The 22,248-nt window shown below is 36.2% G+C and overlaps 1 protein-coding gene across 1 annotated transcript; it reads left to right on the top strand.

The window, feature by feature from the left end:
• The first annotated feature begins 269 nt into the window (after positions 1-269).
• LOC109864126 lies at positions 270-13,141 on the top strand. Its single transcript, XM_020445042.1, has 5 exons — positions 270-350; positions 2,660-2,867; positions 9,876-9,980; positions 10,555-11,181; positions 12,908-13,141. The coding sequence occupies exons 2-5, from the start codon at positions 2,709-2,711 to the stop codon at positions 13,139-13,141; spliced, it is 1,125 nt and encodes a 374-aa protein (XP_020300631.1). The 5' UTR covers positions 270-350; positions 2,660-2,708.
• Positions 13,142-22,248: the final 9,107 nt, after the last annotated feature.

Raw genomic sequence — 22,248 nt, 5'->3', positions numbered from 1 at the left:
TTTACGATAGTCACAATTGCGTGCAATAACGCGCGATGAATTAATAATGTATTTTGAAAATATAAATTTGCATATATGTAAATGTTTGCGCACATATGTTAAATTTTCTCTAACTTTTCACNTTAAAATTTTATGCACGTTGCATTGATATATGCGATTTAAATAAAATCAAACCAATGTTTTATCTCAAATTCTTTGTGTATATATTCGTAAATTTTATTTTATTGCTTATATAATACTTTTTAGCTTAGTTTATTTTATTTCATACAGGAAAGCCAGTCGGGAGCATTACCCCTGTGGGCACTACACGATGAGGACAGTGAGCTGCAGGAACATGGACAATTTAAAGAGTAAGGCAATTTTTTCACTTGACAATACTCTTATCCACACCTACTTTCATCACCCTACATTTAATTACTACCTATCTATTTTGTGTACTTTTATTTAACTCGGTAGTGTTACTTTGCGCTGCGCTGACCACAGCATTAAATTTATCGCAACAATTGATTCTTTTCAATTCCAATGTTATCTTATTTTGAAGATGATGCAATACTGAATCAATCAAATAAACTTTTTCCATACACCATCTGAGGCTCATATTGGCTCTTTTCTTTTTCTTTGGATTGCTTTTCAATTTTTGTATTATTATTAGACGACACAAAGAAAATGAGAAAGTTAACGTTTGATAGTTTCAAAATAACTTATTTTTATAATATTCATGTAGAATAATTTATTATTTGTAATTAATTATTTGTAATATTTATATACATACGTGGAGCAATTAAAACGGAACATCCTGTATATACATTATTTAAGTTTTACATATAAATATTGTTTCTACAATCATATGCAATGAGGTTTGCGTACAAAATATTACAAAAAAAAATTAAATACTTTTTAAATGTATATTTTTCAATTCTCTATTTGTGTATATATAAAATTTGTGTATATATAAATTGTATTTTACATATTCTCATACATTTTTTTCCCAATTGTTTTGTGGTAAAAGTCACTCCTGAGACATGTCGATATATGATGTCAAACGCACGAAAAAGATTCCATTTCGCGTAATTCGTGAATCCCATCTCGAAATAGTTTGACGATTTGGTGATCGGTAATTTTAGTTCAAGGTGTAGGTTGAATGACGCAAATCGAGGCCGCTCGAAAAACAGGAAACTCACCGTCGGACTTTCCGCCGCTCACCTATTTTCAAAATCATTTTCTTTTTTTTTCTCATTTCTGCACAAGGCGTATCGTGTTATCTCTAAATATTTTATATTTTATGTTTTCCTAAATAATCAAATTATGCTCGCGCTTGACACAGCTCTTCTTTTTTACGATTGTGCATATTCTCCGCAATCCAATTTCCTGTCGTGTTCGTTGTTTATTTCCGTCATTGTGACAGAGAGACGAAAAAAATCTACAAATATCGAGAAACCTGCAACGCGGTTTGCAGAATTTGTAACACGAATTTGCACTGTGGGAAATCAGGTCTCGTCATTTTCCGCGCGTATTTCCTCTCGCTCGGTTTTGCTCCCATGTCGTTTTCCAAATACACGTAATGACACCTGCAGTAACAGCTCTCGATTCTTGTGGCACCGGGAAATTGTTAGTTTTTAAATGGGATTACCGATGTAACAATTCCGTATCTGAATAAATGCATTTGCTCGGCAAGTAAATGTTGCCAAACACATTACCAAACACACGATTGTAAGAGCAAACCGTTTTTCTCGGATAAAAAGAAGCTCAGATAAAATATTAATCATCCGATTAAAAGACTTGCATATATTTTTATATAAGTTTCTTTCAATTGCATTTCTATATTTATGTGAATCTTTCAGCTTATCTTTGAGGACTGTTACAAAATTGCGCGAAAATTTATAGAAAATAGATAGTAATTGTAAATTTTTGAGAAAATTTTCTTTGATAATTGCGTGAGTATGTGTAAGTTACAACTCAACATAAATAAAGCGATCGTGGAGAGAGAAAAAGCGTATTAACTTAGTATTAGTATTTGCGATAACAATAAGACATTTGTTATCCGCAAAGAATACGAAAAGAGTACGATTGATAATTATCCGAAACGACGCATAGATACCGTCAATAGTGTCACATTGCTGTTGTCGTTGACAAGTTTCATTCTTCAGAAGAACAAAAATATTAAACGGCTAATTATCGCACGTTTTCTTTGCGCGACAATTTGTTGAGAGTAGACGCTCTCGGTGATTTTTGACAATGTACCATCTCACGCTTCAACTTGTAGCCAAAATTGACCAGTTGATCCTCGTAATGCTGCCTCATTTGCTTTATTCGCCAGATATAGCCATTTGTTTTCGAATCTGAAATAATGGCTCGGTAGAAAGAAATTTCCAAACAACACAATGAGGTCATGGATGCCATAAATTACTTTGGCAGTTTACACGAACAACATTACGTGCGATGACGAGCCAGCATTCGACATTTGTTCTTCTGAACAATGAAAGAACGACAACACAGTAACGTGATATCACTATGCCGCTATTTATGTATCGTTTCGAATACTTATCAATCGCCCTATATATGTATTAATATTGCGCAACGCATTGCTCCGACGTTATTGTTTTCACTTGTAAATGAATTGACACGACAAAATTTTAATTTTATCTAATATACAATGTAGTGAAAAACTACTTCGGTGGGAATATTCTCGCGGCGTATCGTCAGCAAGAATGCGAGTTTGGGCGACTTGGCTTTCCCGCATCTGCGAAATAACCGACGAGTGGCAGAAATGTCTTCGAAGTAACGCTGATCTGATGACATCGATGTTCGAACAGATACGAAAGAGGAAGAAAATCGTTTCGGAAGAAGAGCCAAAAGAAGACTTGCACGTGAGTAGCAATGCTAATATTGTAAGATTTTTGCGATCTCAGTTAGTTTAAAAAAATAATTTTATTTACTTTCATAATTACAATATTCTTTATTTTAATTTTTACTTACACTTAGAACTCGCAAAGTATTAATTATAGGTGAGTAAACGGCACGTCCGAGATTATGATTAATTGACGATTGGTTATAGCAACTGACTCGCACAACTTGATGTAACTGACTGACTGCCGCGCTCTATTCGGGGGCGATACTTATACTTATTTTGGAAAAAGACCCTTGTACTCGAACTTTGTGTTTGAGGAAAAGATCTTTGTACTTGAACTTTGTGTTTGAGAAAAAAATCTTTGTACCGTTGTGAGAGAGAATCAAGATAATCATAAAAAAGATATTTAATGTATTACGTGTAATATGGTCACAATATCATGCTATATCGGCACTGAGAGAGATATATCGCGATCTAATACGACGCTTTTATTATATTCTTTTAATTGTATTTAGACTCTCTCTCTTTCTCTTATGGTAAATAGTAGAGAATTAGAATAATCTATTTTTTTCATTTTGTATTTTTCTTATTTTATTTTCTTTAAGTGCTATTACATATATTTGTGATTTAATTTCTTGAGATAAAAGTAAAAAATTCTGATAAAACAAGACTTTTTAAAAAAAATTTCATCAAAAACTTATATTGTTTAATTTTCTTTTCAAAACTCACGCTAGAACTTTAAAATTTACCGTATTAAAGAGTTAAATAGGTGGCTGGTCTAAGTTTCAGATTAATTTTTCGTTTGCTAAAACTTCGCTAAAAGTATTCAAAAGAATAAGATGTTTCTTGCTGTTTTCTTTTTTTTTTTTGAATCTGCACGCGATTTTTCTTTTTGTGTATCTTAGATAGTACGTATCTATATTATGTTGATATGATCGGACAACTGTGTAATAAGAAAGTATAAATGCTGTGCTCAACAACATAAAAGCATATATTCAAAACTTGACCGTATCAGTCACATTGGTTTACAAGTGAGATATGTTAAACATACGTGAAAAACCATGATACCGCATTGTTACAAGTATATAAAAGCTGTTATATAGCGGTATTATATTATTTATTGTTAGTAGTATTTATTGATTGAGTAGTATTATTATTATTTATTGTTATTGTATTATGTGGTCGTGTTATTAATTATATTTCGTTAAAGTATTTTCACAAAATTTATTGAATCGTTTTTGTGCGATCGGAATCCGGCGCGAATGTCCAGATTGCGAGTCGTCGATAGCACGCTCAAAGAACGCTGGACAAGCATCGCACGAGCGACCGGAAAAATGTAATGATCGGCGTTGCACTTTTTGAGAACCGGATGTTCGTAATCAGCCAATTACAAATTGGCTGATAGTTAAAAGGCAACGGTGCAGGTTCGGGGCAAAATCATTGTGAATCGCGTTGCCGCCGGAGGCTTCGTTCGACAGAGNGTCGGCTCGAGTGTCGTGTTACGTTAAATGTATCGAATACGTAACACAAATTAGTGAAATTTTAGAAAATCAAGTTATATTTTTAATCAATTAGTACAATTTATATTCTCTCTTTTTTTATTTTTTTTTGCCTGAATCTCGAATCCGGTAACAAAGCGTATCGCATTTTTAGTTACTTGCAGCGTTTCACATTNGTGATCTGTGAGAAAATTTGAAAAAGTTTAAATAAGAGAAGAGAATATCACTATATCATTATGTTCTAACTTTTAGAGAATATNATTATATTATATGTTTTTATCACTAAGATAATATAAAAATATAAGTAAAGCTGAATCGTATTTAGATAAGAAAATTTTTTTATTTTGATTTATGGTTATACATATATGTACGTACCGTCACCTAAATACTAGAGTATTCTACATTCATAAAAAATATATGAACATAAAACACTTTAGCACTAAGATGACGATATATTAATTTTTTCCACAAAATAGTAATAGTATAAAAAAAGTAATGGCATATACGTCGTGCATCGTAAAAGTTTTTATAATATAATAGAAAAGAAAGAATATAAACACACACTGGATAACGCATATTTTATATCTCAACGTGAGTATGTGTGTGTGTGTGTGTGTGTATTACATTATTAAATAATATTAATATACAGTAATACACACATGTAAAATTATTATTAAATTATTAAATATATATAAAAGCAATGAAAATGTCTAACTTTCAAAATTCTACAAATAACTGATATTGCATCCGGTATTTCATACCGGTTTCACATTGTAATTTTCTACTTGATTTGCAGAACACGAGAGATTGAGCACTGAATCGCCCAAAGTTTCCGTTTATTGTTTCGATAAAGCTGACGTCGATATTCGACGTCGACGTGAAAGAACAAGCAATATCTTGGAATGCTAAATCATAGATTATCCTAGATAGAGCGNGCTTTCTCTTTTCTCAACGTATATAATAATAATAAAGATCACGCAATGGTTCGCAATTAATATCCCGCGTATAACAAACACAGTTTGTCTTTGGAGTTTACGCACATTGTTACATGACGCGTGAAGGTTTTATCGAGAAAACTATAAATCGTTTAATATCCTTTCTTCTGAGCGCACAAAAATCTGATAAATTCGTGGATAATTGTTTTTTTTTTTTTTTTATTAACGGCGACATATTTACGACCNAAATGTAACTAAAAACAAACGGTTCGCGTGTTGCAATAAGAAAAATTATTAACATTCTGGGAATTATGATGCAATCGTAAGGAAAGAAACGCGAGTACGCTTGCTCGAAAATTTAGGTCAGAAAGAAGAATGTGATATTTGCCATCAATATTTGAAGACATTGTTTGCAAGGAGTACGGTATTGCGCGGTCTTTTCTCAAAATGGCAATATGGTACATTTCAATATCCACTAAGCCGTATTCTCCGTGATTTGACATACATATTTCTTCGCGAATCTTTAGCAATACATTTTTACGTTTCTTATACATTCATTTCTCTTTCCTCGCGTTTTCTTCTAAAAATCTATTTTTGGAACAAAAAAATTACATTTCGAAATGAGCACGAGCAACGAAAAATTACCAACTACTCAGCAAACTGTTTATTCGCCTCGTTTCTCTTCAAAGATCACTATCTAAGATTTCGTGATCTTTAATGCAGGAATGTTTATCTTTCGTTTCATAGGTAAACGCTAAGTCCGGCGAAAATCCTTGATAATATAATGCCAGCGGAAAAGAGAGAGAAAGAGAGAGAAATGTAGTTTTGTATGCACACTTGTACTACTGCGCACACAAGTGCAACGCATACCTATGTGTATAAATAACAAGATCGTAAAAATAAACAATTTATTACAACTAAGTAATTAGAGCCGATGCAAGCCGATATGTTGAACGTGCAATTATATGAATATATTTATTAACTTCTCTTAAACGTGTTAAATTATAAACACATGAAGAAATTTGAATTAAATCTAATTCGAAAATTCACATAAAATGCTTGCATCACGTATGTGAAATACGCAAAAGTTTACCATTCCATTAAATTAAAACATTTATTGCAAAAAAAAACACCTCGGCCAGAAGTCAAACTCAGGNGAATCTTTTGCATTCCGTGCAGACGTTTTCCCAATTCGGCGCTTTTCCAATTTCTCTGGTGAATTTTTCACAAGCTTTTAAATTGTTGTATAAAGAATTTATTGTATTTAGCTATTTGTATGGAGTTCGAGGATCAGGAGATCGCAAAAAGAGCCAGAGATATAATTCAGAAATTTTGTAGTTTGTTTTTATAAAATATACGTATATATATATATTTTGTAAAACAATGAATGGAGTGTAGAGGCCACTGAGAGCACGAAATACTGTTACGTGTGTTGTAACAATTTGTAAATAACGGAAATTTAAATTTTGATTCTCAACATTACATACGTTGCGACTATTTTAGCTCTATTTGCTTATCTGATTATTATTTATTANAACAATTTGTATTGAAAAATACCGAATCCCCNATCGAAATGTTTATATATTATTTATGAATTAATAAAAAATTGTTGTACAACACACAACCAACAGTGTTTCGTCCTCTCTCTACTCTCCACTCATTTTTTTAATTTGGAGCAACTTGCACATAAGTAATTTTATTTAAATTAATTACTATAGTAGTTTCTTCTACAATTTTTTATTTGCATCATTTATACTTCGCGTAAAGCNATATTTGCGGTAAGAGCGATGCTCTATCGTATAAGATTTCCGGCGGCAACGCGACTTTTGAACAACTCCGCTAATATACGCTCGAATTGCCTTTTATATACATCAGCCAATCGTTTGAGATTGGTTGATTAAGAACACGCGACATCCGGTTCCCGAAAAGTGCAATGTCGCTCTTGCGATGCTTGCCCATCGTCCTTGAGCGCGCTATCGGTTTTGCAATCTGCTAACTAGATATCCGCGCCAGATTCCAGTCGTAGAAAATGCTTGCAAAAAAAAAACTCGTGAAGACACATTTTTACACAAAAATAACTAAATTCCAAATTAATTAATAACACATAATAATACATGTAACAATGTTACATAATACATTCTGTTCTGCAACAATTGTTCCNATATTGCTGAAAATAACAGGATTGAATTAAATTGCCAACACGAGAAGTGCGATGCGATTATCAGGTCAGAAAGTGTAGGTACCCATTATTTCCGACGTAAGCGTAATCTCCGTGTAAAGCCGCGCTCATTGTTTCTAATGTCGGTCGTGAGTCATTCTTGGCATTTACGTTGTTCTAAACAGAGTTTATGTGGCCTTTATATAGAAGATTTCTAAGCGGGATATATTCCTGTTTTCTGCCGTTATACACGCACACTACAAGAGATTTTTGGTACATTTAATATAACGTATTAACTTTGGTTTATTTATTAACTCTCTCTCTCTCTCTCTCTCTCTCTCTCTCGCATTAAATCGTTTAAAGCCAGTTGTGAAATGTGACGCACTTAAACGTTTTATGCACGAGCATTTAGTTAAAATTGATCGATTATCATCTGATCGTTATTTTCAAAACCTGTCACGCTTTTAATTAAGAATCAAAGTGACAATATATCGCCTGATGTGAAACCAATGTGTTTTTTATATCTTGTGATTTCCGAAAAAAATCTAATCTAAAAGACATTTTCTTCTGCAAAGACAACCCCTTTTAATCGTAATCACCAGATGTTACGTCAATCATTTCTCTCAACCGGGGAGAAAAAAAGCTCTCATATTGAAGAAACTATCAAAGAACTTGTTGACGATATTTTATCAAGAGCCGAATTTTTTGAAATTAACAGCAATCGAATCGGAGCAATGAATGACGGATTGCCAGTGTCAAAAATTCGCGATACAACCGCGTNACAAATTTCGGTGATCGTGAAAAGAACGCTGATAATTTTTTTGCCAACATCTCTTTCACCGCGACAGCATTTCGCCACGTGTAATCTCGTCGTGGGTCAAGGATGGGTGACGACCTTTCGCAATTTGACACAGGGCGGCCTAAGAAGGGACACGAAGTGTGTCTTGACTTTTGTCTTACAAAGACACACGCTGCTACAAAATTTGTTCAACAGGGAAAAATAGAATAAACTTGAGAGAAATATTTTGAAGTAAATAAAAATTCGAAGTTTTTATCTTTCAGATTTTTTTCTTTAGTAAAATCATATTTTCTTAAAGTGTAAAACTTTAACGCCCGTTTTTCACCATCTTCGATTAACTTAATCGACAATTAAGTATATCAGTCCATGATTGGTCCATTCTGCTAAACGATTAATGCGACTGGCAATTTCAATGGAATAGAGAATCGGTCGATTAAGTTAATCGGAGATGGAGAAAACGGGCGTAAATCTTTGAGGTAATTACCATGCACATTTTACATAGACACACACACACACACACTTATCAAGAACTTGAAATTTCGTTCTCGCAAGAGTTAATGAATTGATACAAAGTAGAGAATTCTCGGATAATGCAAAACTAGATGTTCTTGTAGATTTAAATCAGTCATCTATTGTATCTTGAAGATTATAGTTTTTTTTCCTGGCTTTTCGTTGCATGAGCATGTAACTGGAAAATATTCACACGTGTCTCTCTGGGATGGAATTCCGTATAGAATCAGAATACAGTTGNGGAGTTCTTCATATTCATCAGTTTGCCCACGGATACAAATCCGTGCTGGCGCGCTTAATCTAGCGCATCATCTGACATACGGATTGCACGTGACGTTTCGAACATATTTCATTTCACCTGCAAGTCCAACATATAGGATGACTTGGCGATGTCTGTGCAATAGAGTATTGTCTTCAGGAATATTGGCTTTTGTTGAAGGAAAGACCGGTAGCGGTAGAGGAGCAAGTTACAGCAGCAGCGGTTACAATTGTCGAGACGACAGAGAGAGAGAGAGAGAGGGAGAGAGAGAGAGAGAGTCAAGTTGACTTAGTAGACGTAGGAGCGAAAGACAAAGTCGGAGTTTCTATTTCGTCATTTCGACCCGGATCAAACGGTAACGATTTGAGTAACTTTATCCGGGGAATCGCTCGGCCGCGTGTAATTCTTGTGCAACTGTAGATCTCGGCGCTTCAGAGAAGAGCAATCGAAGAGCTCCCAAGTNGCGTCTCTCACTCCTGGTCTTTCTCTGTCCCGATACGGTGCGACGATCTTTTGATATCGTTCTTTTTCTCTCTCCTTGTGCGCTTATTAGATAGATATAATAAATGTAACATAAGAGACCACACACACACACACACACAGCGAACCGAACTCATGTTCTGCGAGATCGTAGGGCGTCACAAAATATGCATACATTATTTTATACGATCCACCAATACCGTGTGCGTAAAAATGATGACCTCGCGTACAAAAATTAATTTTGCGTTCTTTATAAGTGTAAAATAATATTGTAATAATAATTGTACACATTAAACGCGTACTTGAGATTATATAAAGGAAAAATAAATTTTAAATGTGTATTTCAAAGATTTCAATTTTTATAACAGTGGCGCTTAATTTGCGCAGGTCTTGCCGATGACGAAAGACGAGATCAAGCTGTGGGACGATTTTCCGTATCAGGCTGCCTTGTACAGAACTCATTACAAGCATTGGAAGCNGATCGGTCAACGAGTAACTAATATGTCTCATAAAATATTTTATTTTTCATCTCGTGATACAAGAGATCGTACTGTTAATTCTGGCGAGCATCGGTTCTTTTTAACGCCCGCGGCGTACGTCTCGTTACTGGTTGTACGGAAATTGTATGAAATATTTCTCGGAGATATCGAATGACACACAGCCGCTTTACCGCGAAACAAGAGCGAAACGCGAGAGATTAACGCGCTCTGGAAAAAAACGTAATATTAAATTTATACAAGGGCGATAAAATAATAAATTTACGAGAAATAAATAAATAAAAATTCNGATATCTCAGCTGGCAAGCGGCAACCCTAATAGAGCTAGATGGTGCGGCGCGAAAGAAGAGTTTTGCGAAGAAAAGTTCCTGTCTTGTACAATTTATCTTACGTTTTCCCTCGCGCACACTTGTTGTTGCTGTACTTCCGCCATAACCGTCAGTCTCCCATNGTTGCATCGTTTATCAGCTGCTGTCTGGCAATCCGGAGTTAACATTATCGCGATCATCGATACTTCCACACCTTGTGATCAATCTTTGTTTGTTTGTTTGTTTTTTTTCGCAATACAGTCCTCGGCGAGAGTAGTCAACCGAATCGTGATAGACACGGAGTACGGAGCTGCGAGAAACGACGACGCAATACATATGATGGATATTTCGAGGCAGATTGCTCAATATTTAATGAGACAAGCTGAAAGCGNCGTCGCTCACCCGACAGAAGAGACGACAGAAGAAGCGTCTGAAGCTGTAACGGAGACGTCGATCGGGATTGATCCCACGACGGATGCACCTGAGCAAGATTTCGCCGATATGCCGTTGAGTAAAGCGTTATCGGACGATCAATCTGAGGAGGTTGTCGAGATTTCCGTAGCGGAAGAGACAAGCGAAACGGAGGCTAAATCTGCGAAGGAGGAAAAATCAAACGCGCGGGAGAAAGAACCAATGAGCGAAACGGCGATGGGAGAAACGCCGGCGAGCGAAACGGCAACGGGAGAAGAAATCCCGACGAGCGAAACAATGACGGGGGAAACGTCGGCGAACGAAACGGCAACGAAAGAAGAAATCNGGACGAGCGAAACGGCAACGGAAGAAGAAACACCGACGAGNAAAACCGCCGCGGCGATCGAAGTTGCGAAAGCAATAGAACCGTCAGTTTCTATANCGTCGTCCGAAATCGTCGTTGCAATATCANCTCTGGTACGTAAACTGTCTGTGTGTGAAAACNATATNGCTTGAAAAACGCGTTTTATATGCAGTTCGCTCTGAATACGCCTGATAGTGCTGCACCGGTAGAAAATGTTGACAAACCGCGACCCACCGATTTTGATTAAATCCCTCGTAACGTTGCAGAGAGAATGTAAATAAGTCTAACGTGTTTCCCGACCAATGTCATATGTTGTCGTACGTGAGAGAGAAGGGNGGAAAGGAAAACTTGTTTTATATGGAAAAGCACGCGAAAACGCACACGAATAAACTTCTGCGAATTGTTTGAGCTTCGGGCAATAGAAACTGGTTGAAGCTTAAAAAATAAAAAGAATCGCATTTGTGTGTCGCGTAAAACTTTGTTGTTCGGTAAGGATACGATTTGTCGCGCCGCGAATAAATCTGATGCCACACCGATGGCAAAAGCCGCCGGCACCGGATTNATACAGTTTAGANACTAGGCNGAAAATCAGATCACATTTTGACATCGTAATGAATGATATCGAAGATCGAAAATAGCTTGAAATTTGAAGTAGCGCGCGTAATTTCGAAATACATAGAGAAAATTGATGTTGACAGTGACGTAGACAGTGGTCAACGTTCCGAAAGCGGCGGCGTACATTCGAATAGCATTACGGCAATCAATCAGACCGCTATTAGCTTGCTGCAATCAATCGTTACGTTTGATAGCNTCACTTCGCCGGCTATGCAGAAGTAAAACTAAGTTTCCGCCACCGCAATCTATCGAACGGCTGTTTAAATGTCAATGACGTGGCTCGCGTTAATTGCGAAACGAGACGCGAGAGTCGCGCGAAGCGGCTTTTTGTGTTTCAAGTGAATGAAAAAAAAAAAAAACATGTTTTGACGCCTCGTTTTTTTTTTTTTTTTTAAATAGCTCAAAATGATATACACGACAAATATTTCGTCGTATTTTATACTTTGTCTTTTCGCAGAAAAAGATTTATTGCAGTAGCTATTGTATATAGCTTTTACACGAACAATTTTTTTTTTTGCATTGTTTCATCGCAGAATTATATATGAATTATAGACGTATTAATTTCTCTCTCTCTCTTTCTATCTATCTATCTATCTCTTACACACATATACACATATTTTTCGAGAGATATAAATACCAACAAAGACAAATTATGCTAAGATATACTTTTTCATGAATTACGTGTTGTTTACTGTATTTCAAAAATATTTGCGAAAACGCGATCTGTTGGAAATGGTAAATTGGTCTCAGCCGCGTTAGACTAGAAAATGATAGACAGTGTCAATATATCATCGTCTCCGGTTACATTAGTGTAACAGTGAGTGTAACGTGTTTATTGAGTACCTAGATTCTATCGGTGAAACCGATATCGAGTCTAGAGATTAATGATTTGTTCGTAATACGCTTGACAAAATGCGATCAGCTTACAGAATCATTGAGAGCTTACAAACTATCCGCATCGACAATTTCCAATCAGTTTTCCGTAGCGGATCAATTGCGCGCATATTACATCTATCAAAAAGTAACACGAAAAACTTGCACAAACTAAACTAGATATCCTAATATCTGTAAAATATTATCGAGAATATTTATACAAGAACACAATTAATATCAGATTGGTTACATGTAAAGTTTTAATGTGTTTTCCTATTATAATGTGTGTGTGTGTGTGATTTTCGATTAATATTTAAACTAACACTCACATTGTGCGTGTATTGATTATAGACTGGAATTGAAAAACGTAAAGCAGTTGAAAAGTTGATAAAGGATACTGGAGACTACACCGAAAAGGCTTATTATAGAGACGAGAATTTTTTCCTCTATTTGAGACCAACAAAAGCCGACCAACAATTAGTAGAACAGCACACCGACGTGATAAAGAAACGCGGCTTGGAAAGAATTTATGATGTTAGCCGAGGTACATGGCTGTACTACAATCTGTCTGATCAAGATTTTTAAAAATTATATATATTTTCAAAAAATTAATATAATTATGATTATAATATTGATTATGTAAGAAACAATTTTTTGAATATTATGAAATCTCCTGTTCAAACGCACACATTGAAGTATTAAAGCAAAAACAAAACCAAAAACACGCGCGACTCTTGGCGTTTTAATATTTATTTGTGTTGAAAATAATCTAACAGTGTTGCGAATAAAAGATGAGCAAGTGTGTAACGCTCGCGAAAACAGTTGTAAGCGCGGTAATCCTCACCAGAAGTTGCGGCATTAAAGTGACTTCGTGAAGTCGAACTTTTGCGCGTTGCAAGAATGTCGCGCTGCNAATCTCTGTCGTGTGTGTATCCGTGTAATCCGTCGCAGTGCGGAGACTCACGGCGCGTGCTTAAATTATGGCAGCCGGCTATCAACATGCTTTCGCAGCAAAATATGCGAACGTTACGGCGGTGATAAAGGACGTGGCAGTGGCCAAATCCGACCGCACTATTAGTTTCTCTCGCGAAAGCAGAGCGCGGCAGACGCGTATGTATGTATATAGGTACACATATACATACATATATATTTACATACGTATCTACAGCTACACAGTTACTCCTCGGTGAAATCGGACTCGTCCAAAAGAACTTTAAGTTTAAAATCTCCATATTTTAGAAGTTTATCAAGCTTCTTTTCATGTTTCCACGTTCATTCAGCGCGATGTATTTATCTATTTAACGGGGACGCGCGTTTCCCCTTCCTCTCTCGTCAGTGGAAGAGCTCCATAATTTGTCAGACAGCGCGGCATATAATCGCGAAAATGTTTAACTCTACGAGGTAATTAGTAAAGATAGATTTTTTTCTCAATTCGTATCGGAAAACACGAGTTGATCGGAGGAACTTGCGTCTCCGCTTTCTCGATTTATCTATATATATATATATGTCGATAAGACGGCACCTCGCGCGGGTCACGGATTGCAACCGTACCGCAACACATACGTCAGTTGAACGTTTACCTTTCGCACAAGCGGCGAGCTTGCATTTGCGTATGGTAACTCCCATTTGGAAACAATGTTTCTCTAAGCTATGCTTCGCCCGCGGTGCAGTAGTTTGCGGTTTTACTGCGGTCTGTTTCCGGCTAAAGTAACAAATGAAAGCATGATAAACCGACGAAAGGTCCTCCCGTTTTCCAAATGACGCAATAGTGTTAATTGTTTTTCGAAATTTCATTTTTCAGATGTTGAACAAAACAAAAATCTATCAGATCTATATATAGAAATTTTTAATTGTAGTATCTTAATAAAAACGCGCACGTATATTTGTGAAAAAATAATTACAGCAAAAATTTATTAATGTAAAGCCTTCTTCTGGTGCATAAAAAACTCTTTCATCCTATTAACATTGAACACATAACTTCACAGAGTTTGCATAGTTTTATTAGATTTATTAAACGTAACGTTAAAACGCGCTTATGAAAACTAGACTATCGCAAATATAATCGTAGTTATTGTTATCTTTTGAGAGTAAACTCCAGCTTTATAACAATGTATCTTCTTGCGAAAAGCGCGAGATGCACAAAAACTGTGACAATGTATATTTCAATCCGCACGATTTTCTTCTAAAATCTGCATTCCGAATTCAATATATTTCAATCGTACCTTGTTGTCAAACGCATTCCGCTGCCGATATCAGAGAACCGCCGACAAAGGAAATGGCGATTTTCATCGGACAGACAATATGCTATATTTCCCGCAACGACGACGGAAGGGGAGATACGCGCAGAATGGACGTGCCTCAATAATCTATATGGTTTTGTGCGAGAGAAGTTCGCGTTTCCCCGCGCGCGCGTATCATTTCAGATAATCATACGAACGCGTGTAACAACCGAAAACAGCAGCCGGCAGTAAGTGGGTATAAATAATGCTAAGTTCCGTCCGGTCGTCCGCAACATGAACGCGCATTCGTCACCAAATGGAACCTTGTCATCTTTTCTGTATCTCACGTCGACGCCGCGCATCTGCGGTTTACATGTATTTTACATGAGTTTATCTTTTCCTACCAAAAAAAGTGTGTGCAAATAACGTTTCTAGGATGTGTTTCTCAATTCATGCCGTAGTGCCTCTTATACGCGAAATTCATGCGATTGAAAAGTGAGGAGATTTTCATAGAGCAATAACTTGAAGACGACTGAACCGATTTTGTTACAGTTTAATGACCTTTGACGAGAGGTCAATGATCTTACTTTAGTCACGGTTTTAAAAACACGTGAAAATAAAGTTTAGTCACGTGACTGTAGTTACGTATTGTTTTTTTTTACTTTTTTCCCACTATTTCGAATTTAATTTTTATGCGTTATGTTTGACATCGCTCATATGGATTACATTATATAGTTTGTAATACATATATACTAGCTGTTATCCTGGTGACAGGCTGTGTTCACTGACACAACACGTCAAAATAAAAATAACAATAGCGTACGCGTAGCGCGCGCCTGTGTTGTGTTAGTATTATAAATAAGAGAACCGGGACACACAAGGTGTCTCACCTGACTTAGCGAGCCAACTTTCATCCGGATTTTCTGACCGCTTCGATTCGTAGTCTCACGCGGCTGAAATATTGAGGTATCGATTAAATCGCGATTTGTCAGAAAAAATATCAAGTTTGTTTGAAGTAAATATTTTTATTAATTTTTAACCAAATTCNAAATGTTTTTAAAAGAAACTATTGGATTGAAAAGTAATCGAAAGATTTATTAGGCAACATGTATCTTTTGATGAAATATTCTGAAAACACACGCACCGTTGTGTATTCAACTGAACGGTGTTAATAACGTGTCAGCGTTCGACATTAATATGGATAAGAGAGAAGAGAGAAAAGGAGAAGTAACGTGATGCTTCAGCGCGATGAAATCTAATATAACACGAAGAAGTATCTGGGGATCTATAAAGCGACACACGCTATAAGCTTCATCGGTTTCAAGTATCAGTGTAACATTATCGTGGCATTTCATAATGAGTCTCAATTATTAACATTCAGCTCGAATTTTGAGATGATGACTCGAGCTCTTCTCATTCATCGNTTAATGGATTTAATCTTTTTGCCGTCAAAAGTAAAACTCCAGTAATTTCGAACGTCACAATTTCGACTTTCCCATTTAGTCCAGTCCAATAGGTTTTCATTTGCAAATGATCAAGGAAAGTTGATATTTGATACAGTTCTTGTTCTTTTTATATCTCTATTGAATGGACTAATTATGGACGGACTAATAGTTTTCCTCACTATTAATGATTCTTCAATTTTTCCGTTTATTGAGTGACTGCGCAACTCGTAGAATGCGCACGTCTATTCTTGCTCTAAGAGTCTAAGAGAAACATCTTTCGTCTCTTGCTACCAGTCGGTCGCTAACTGGAAGAGAAAGAAAATAAAAAATGTTCAGAGACAGCAGTCATTTCTTAGAGATCTGTTAAAAAGCAAAAAAGTATTATAAAAAATAGAAAAAAGAAATAATTATTATTTAATAGTTGTTGCTCCTCGCAAAAAATTTAACATAATACATATTGATCGTGTGCCTCAAACATCAAGGAATGGTAATGGAGAAAATAATTTAATAAGAGAGCAACGAGAGGTCGAAAGAGGTCAAAAAGTACTGTAATTATAATAAATATTTGATAAGAGAAAATGATAAATAATTGCAGTAATTTATTAGTGAGAGAGATAGATAAAGAGAGAGAAAGAGAGAGAGAGAGAGAGAGAAAGAGAGAGAGAGAAGGAGGACTAAACTTACATGCGATAGGGAAGATTCCAAACTAGAAGGACGGGTCATACAGAAGTTTTTCCGCAAATTGAATTTATTAACTGAACAAGTACGGGTCGTGAATACTAAACCGCAGTCCAGTTGTACTTCGCATCATAAGTTAGGCATGACGTAGTATGCCGGAGATGAAACTAGAAACTTAAGCNCGTGGTGAGACTATATCTGTTATCGCATTATTGTTGTGCATTGTATTCGGAATTAACAGTCGCACAATTTATGCAGTATCATTTAAAAGATTTCTTATNAGATAATATTAAAAAAATTCTTAATACTGAAAAATTTTATTATAGAAGATTGATAGAAATATTACATATTAGAATGCAAGAAAAAACGGTGTCAATTTGATGAAAGATACTGTATCACTTGATCGGTATACGTTCCGCTGATCAATAAAATAAATAGATAGATTTACATTAGAATTGTCCGTTGAATTTTCTTTATTTACCTAAATTTGCCTAAATTTGCGATATTTCTTTTGCGGTTTCCCTATCTCGCATTTGTACAAACAAATCTGTATTGTAATATTACAAAAACATGTGTCAAATGATATAATTCGTAAAATGAAAAATAGCTTCCTTCAAATTTTAAAAGCGCGCCATTTCGTAATATCATACTTTTTACAATAACATACCTTTTACAATAAGAAAATTACATTATGACGATTTTTCTCCTGAATTTACGTAGAATTTCTTTGAAGAAGGTTACATTATGCTGAATTCTTTAATCAGCTTGACGATAGCGCGTTGGAGGGTGAGTCCCTTGGCCATTCATACAAACTTGGACGACTAAACGACCTGTCAGAGATCTTGAGATGTCGAGAAGAGAGAAAACCTCACCGCGAATGGCTGGCACAGCATGATGTTCCACTTAGATGAGATATTCGCGCGAGTTAGGGAATGTGCTATCGCGTAGAGCGCGCGTATAAAAATCGATCTAGGCGCGTTCTGCTTCTCTTGCTTTTCGTAAAAACAGCGCAAGAAAACGGTTTCATTCTAATATCACAACGTCGAGCTTTTTCTTTACGCGTAAACTTATGCGAAATGATTTCTCCAATGAAACTGATCAATTTAATAGAACTTACCGAGAAAAAAACAAGAGAAAAATACACTTAATAAAAAAAAAACAAAAAAACAAAATCGTTAGAATTTTTTGCGTTTGAATTAACATTGACTCTAAAGTTTTTGTCGGAAAGTATTGACGCAAAAGACAGAAGGATTCTGGACTGTGTAAATCAAATGCGAAATGCAATGATCCCGCGAATGATCCGCGAGAGAGCGGTACCGATAGTAAATAACCGACTCGTATCTATACGTCGTGTTACAGAGGTGCCTCGTATGCAGCTTGTGCGCGCGAGCTAGCTAAATTATTAACACGAGTACCGGCAAATATTGACCTATACTCACTANCGGTTTAGCATCTCTTCGACATGCGGCTTGATCGTTACCTGCGGGATATGTCTCTAGCGGTGGTAAGCGGAGGCGATGCGGTTTCGCTTACGCCCGGGAGAGACCGCGACGAAATCGATAACATTCGTGAACCGGTTTCTCTCTCTCTCTCTTTCTCTCTCTCTCTCTCTCTCTCTCTCTCTCTCTCTCTCTCTCTCTCTCTTCACACACATACAGTTTCTTCGGTATTTGCACATTTAATTGCCGCCGTGAACTTCGCCCGGTTATCGCCTTTGGCCATCCTGCCGCTTTGGGATCAACTGCCCTTTATGAACTAACTATTAACCTTTAAGTTTCTGCACGCGCCGGATGTTTCTGGGAACCGCGAAATCCAATTTCGGCAATGGCTCTCAGCTTCAGTTGATATTTCTTATTTCAGAAAATTCGCGCGGCGTATAACACATATAAATATACATAAACATATATAAACTAAGAATTTATCAAGACTAGCACAACACAGGCGCGCGCTACGCTCATGCTATTGTTATTTTTATTTAACGTGTTGTCAGTGAACACAACCTGTCACCGCGATGACAGATAGTATATACGTCTTATAAACCATATAATACACATATGAGAAATGTCAGAAATAACGCATGAAAATCAAACTCAAAAAATAGTGAGAGAGAGAAGTGGAAAAACAACACGTGACTAAAGTCACATGACAGGGAAAAGGGTAAAAAAGAGAAAAGTATATATACTATATGTAATATTCTATATCTATATATATAATACACACATACGCATATATGTATATATATATACCGCAATCACGTGACCGAAGTCAGTAACACCACCGCGGTCGCGCGGCCGAGGTCAGTGACTCCACCGCAGTCACGCGACCGAGGTCAGTGACCTCCCCCCCCACCAAGGCCGCGCGGCCGAGGTCAGTGACTCCACCGCAGTCACGCGACCGAGGTCAGTGACCTCCCCCCCCCCACCAAGGCCGCGCGGCCGAGGTCAGTGACATTACTGTAGTATGTATATAATACATATAATACAATATAAAGTATAATATTATAAATATATAATAAATTATATGTATAATATGTATTATTTAATGTTATATATAATATAAATTACACAGTCACGTTATTTTCACGTGTTGTTTTTCTAATCGAGAAACACATTATCTGAGAACGCCACCGAGACGTCCAATCAACGTCGCGGAAAAGAGGCAACAATCAAGATCGATAGAATTGATTCTGATTATTTGCACACGCTTTTTCTGGTAGGATATGTACAAGTATTTACATAGGTTCACGTGAAATGAGAATTTTAGATTAGAATAAAGATAAGAATTGTGCGCTCGCCGTTGCAATTTACTCTTTTTTAATTTGTTAAATCTTGCTGTTTAATTAGAATATTAACTTAAATTATAATATACGTACATATTTGATGAAAAAATTTTATGAACGCAACTCGGCGGCATAAAGGCTCAACTATGAGATAATTGTTAATGGCATCATTTTTTTATTATACGATTATTAATCCGCGCGGGAAAGTTAAAAAGCGCTCAAAATCTCATTCGCCGATTCAGATCTCCCAATTTTAGAGGTTTAAATTAATCTAAATTTAAATCTCGAGTTTTTAATCCTACCTGAAATGCTCACCGCGGAGCGCGAATTCCCTCCTCCTTTCCCTCCTCTCCTCCTTCCACCGCTTGAAACTATGCGTGGAAATATATCGCGATATCATTTTCTCTCGTTAGCCGCGCGATAGATTACTTTGCGATCGATTACGAAACTTATCCAATCGCTTTTTTCTTTTTTCTTTTCCTCTTTTGTGTCTTGATATTTCGCGCGCCACAGCTGGCGCGATCGATTTCGAGAGAGGCAATTTTCTAATACNTTCATAAATCAATTTTAGCGNTATAGGATTTCAATAACACTCACGCAATCGTCGTGTATCCGTACATAAAACTTTATCCCCAATATCAGATTAGTGATGATTCCGAATCAGTTTCTTTTTTTTTGGTTTTTTTCTTTTTTGAAATTTCTGCTGAAAATTCGGACGTTTATATGATGTTTTTCCGAGTATCACGTGGAATTACATTCGGTTGCATGTGTTCCATTGAATTTTTCAAGAATTTTAAGATTTATGTATGTTTTACTTCTTTCACAACTTATGCACATAAATATGTATATATATATTTTTTTTAATCATATTTTCGCGAGAGTTTTGATTTCCCGAGCCAACTCCAGTTTAGAAGTTACTCCTCACGACGCGTATATGTATATTCATCATTACGCTACGGAACTCGTGATCAGAAGAGCTTCATTAAACGAGGAAGTATCCTTCACAGCAGCAAACTATACTACAGACTCTCTATAAAGTTACAGAGAGAGAGAGAGAGAGAGAGAGAGAGAGAGAGAGAGGACGCACTGGGAGTTCTTCGTGCTAAAATATGACCGCCGTGGCACTGCCGGGGCTTTTATAACGCAGATTGTAAAAAACTTTTGTTCGTTAATTTCCATAATTTTGCTTAAGCGGTCGCGCGTCGACGCTGTTACAATAAAAGTGGAATATTTTCTAGTAACTCTGTAACAGTTTTAAATCGCACGCGTTATTTGACCATTATATATTCGCAATATCGACGCAAAGAACTTTTTTTACATACCAATGTTCGTTGCGAAACGCGCGTTATCGTTGAGTTTAATTAACAAATGTTCTTTATCGTGATTAACACTTTACCATTGTGTATGACCGTCGACTTGGTTGCGGGTCTCTCATATACGTAGTTCTTGCACGTTTTACACTTTATTTTATTAATTTTTTCTTTTGTACCAAAAAATGTGTACGGAACACATACGTATATATTTTATTTTAAGTGCACAAAGTAGAAAAAAGTGTGATATTTGTTTGACAAAAAGGGAGCAGTTTCTGACAACCTTGATTTTGACATATGTTATCAAGATCATGGCTCTGAATAATTCTCAAAAGGTTTTAGATGGTGACCACTGTTCATTAAAAAGTTATTAACAAAAAATAATATGTCGATAAAGTAAAATTTGTCGTACGTAGAACGTTAATTGTTTGAAAAGTCGCAAACCTGTGTGGTATAATCATAGACCTCGTTTTGCTCCTAAGCAAGAGAGGAAGAGGTGCGAGTAGAATCTCTCTTCACGTGGAAAGTCGAAAATGCAATGTAGAACAGAACAATTATAGNCTTCGCTTCGCTCCGTAAGCAGCAGAGTGGATAGTAGAGTGGATCTCGTCTTGCGTGAATCTGTAAGCAGGAAGTTATGCAAAGTCGACACAAATAACTTTGAATTGACATATTATATCAACATACTTTCATCTTTGTTTTTTTTATTTCGTCAGTGATTGATGTGCACGGCTTAGTTCGTGTGTCAGACCGGAGTAGATCGGATAACTTCGATTTCAAGACACTTCTCTAAAATCAACAATGCATTTGCATGAGTTTCTTCATATAACTCACGATTTCGATCGCTTGTAGAATTTTTTACGGAGCGAAGCGAGGTGTATAAATTGTTCTGTTCCACATGCGTTTTCGACTTTCCACGCAAAAATCAACACATTCTTCCTGCTTAGAGGCAAAACGAGATCCACGATTGTTCCAACACAGGTTTGCGACTTTTCTACGTTCTGTGTGTGTGACACATTTTATTAATATTATTTTTTGTTAATAACTTTTTGATGAACAGTGAGCGTTACCTAAAACCTTTTGAAAGTCACTCAGAGTCATAATCTTGATAACATATGTCAAAATCAAGGTCGTCAAAAGTTGCTCTTTTTCTTATATATATATGTGTGTGTATGTGTATTAAAGTCCAGCGATTACTTGTTATTCGGAAAAAGATTCAAGAAAAAAAGTTTCTTTCCAACTAACAATCGAGANTTTTTTA

Source organism: Pseudomyrmex gracilis, unplaced genomic scaffold (assembly GCF_002006095.1).
Source record: "Pseudomyrmex gracilis isolate BER0280 unplaced genomic scaffold, ASM200609v1 scaffold_17, whole genome shotgun sequence".
Classification (NCBI taxonomy): domain Eukaryota; kingdom Metazoa; phylum Arthropoda; class Insecta; order Hymenoptera; family Formicidae; genus Pseudomyrmex; species Pseudomyrmex gracilis.
The sequence above is the reverse complement of the archived record's forward strand: the minus strand, read 5'-3'. Positions and strand labels throughout refer to the sequence as shown.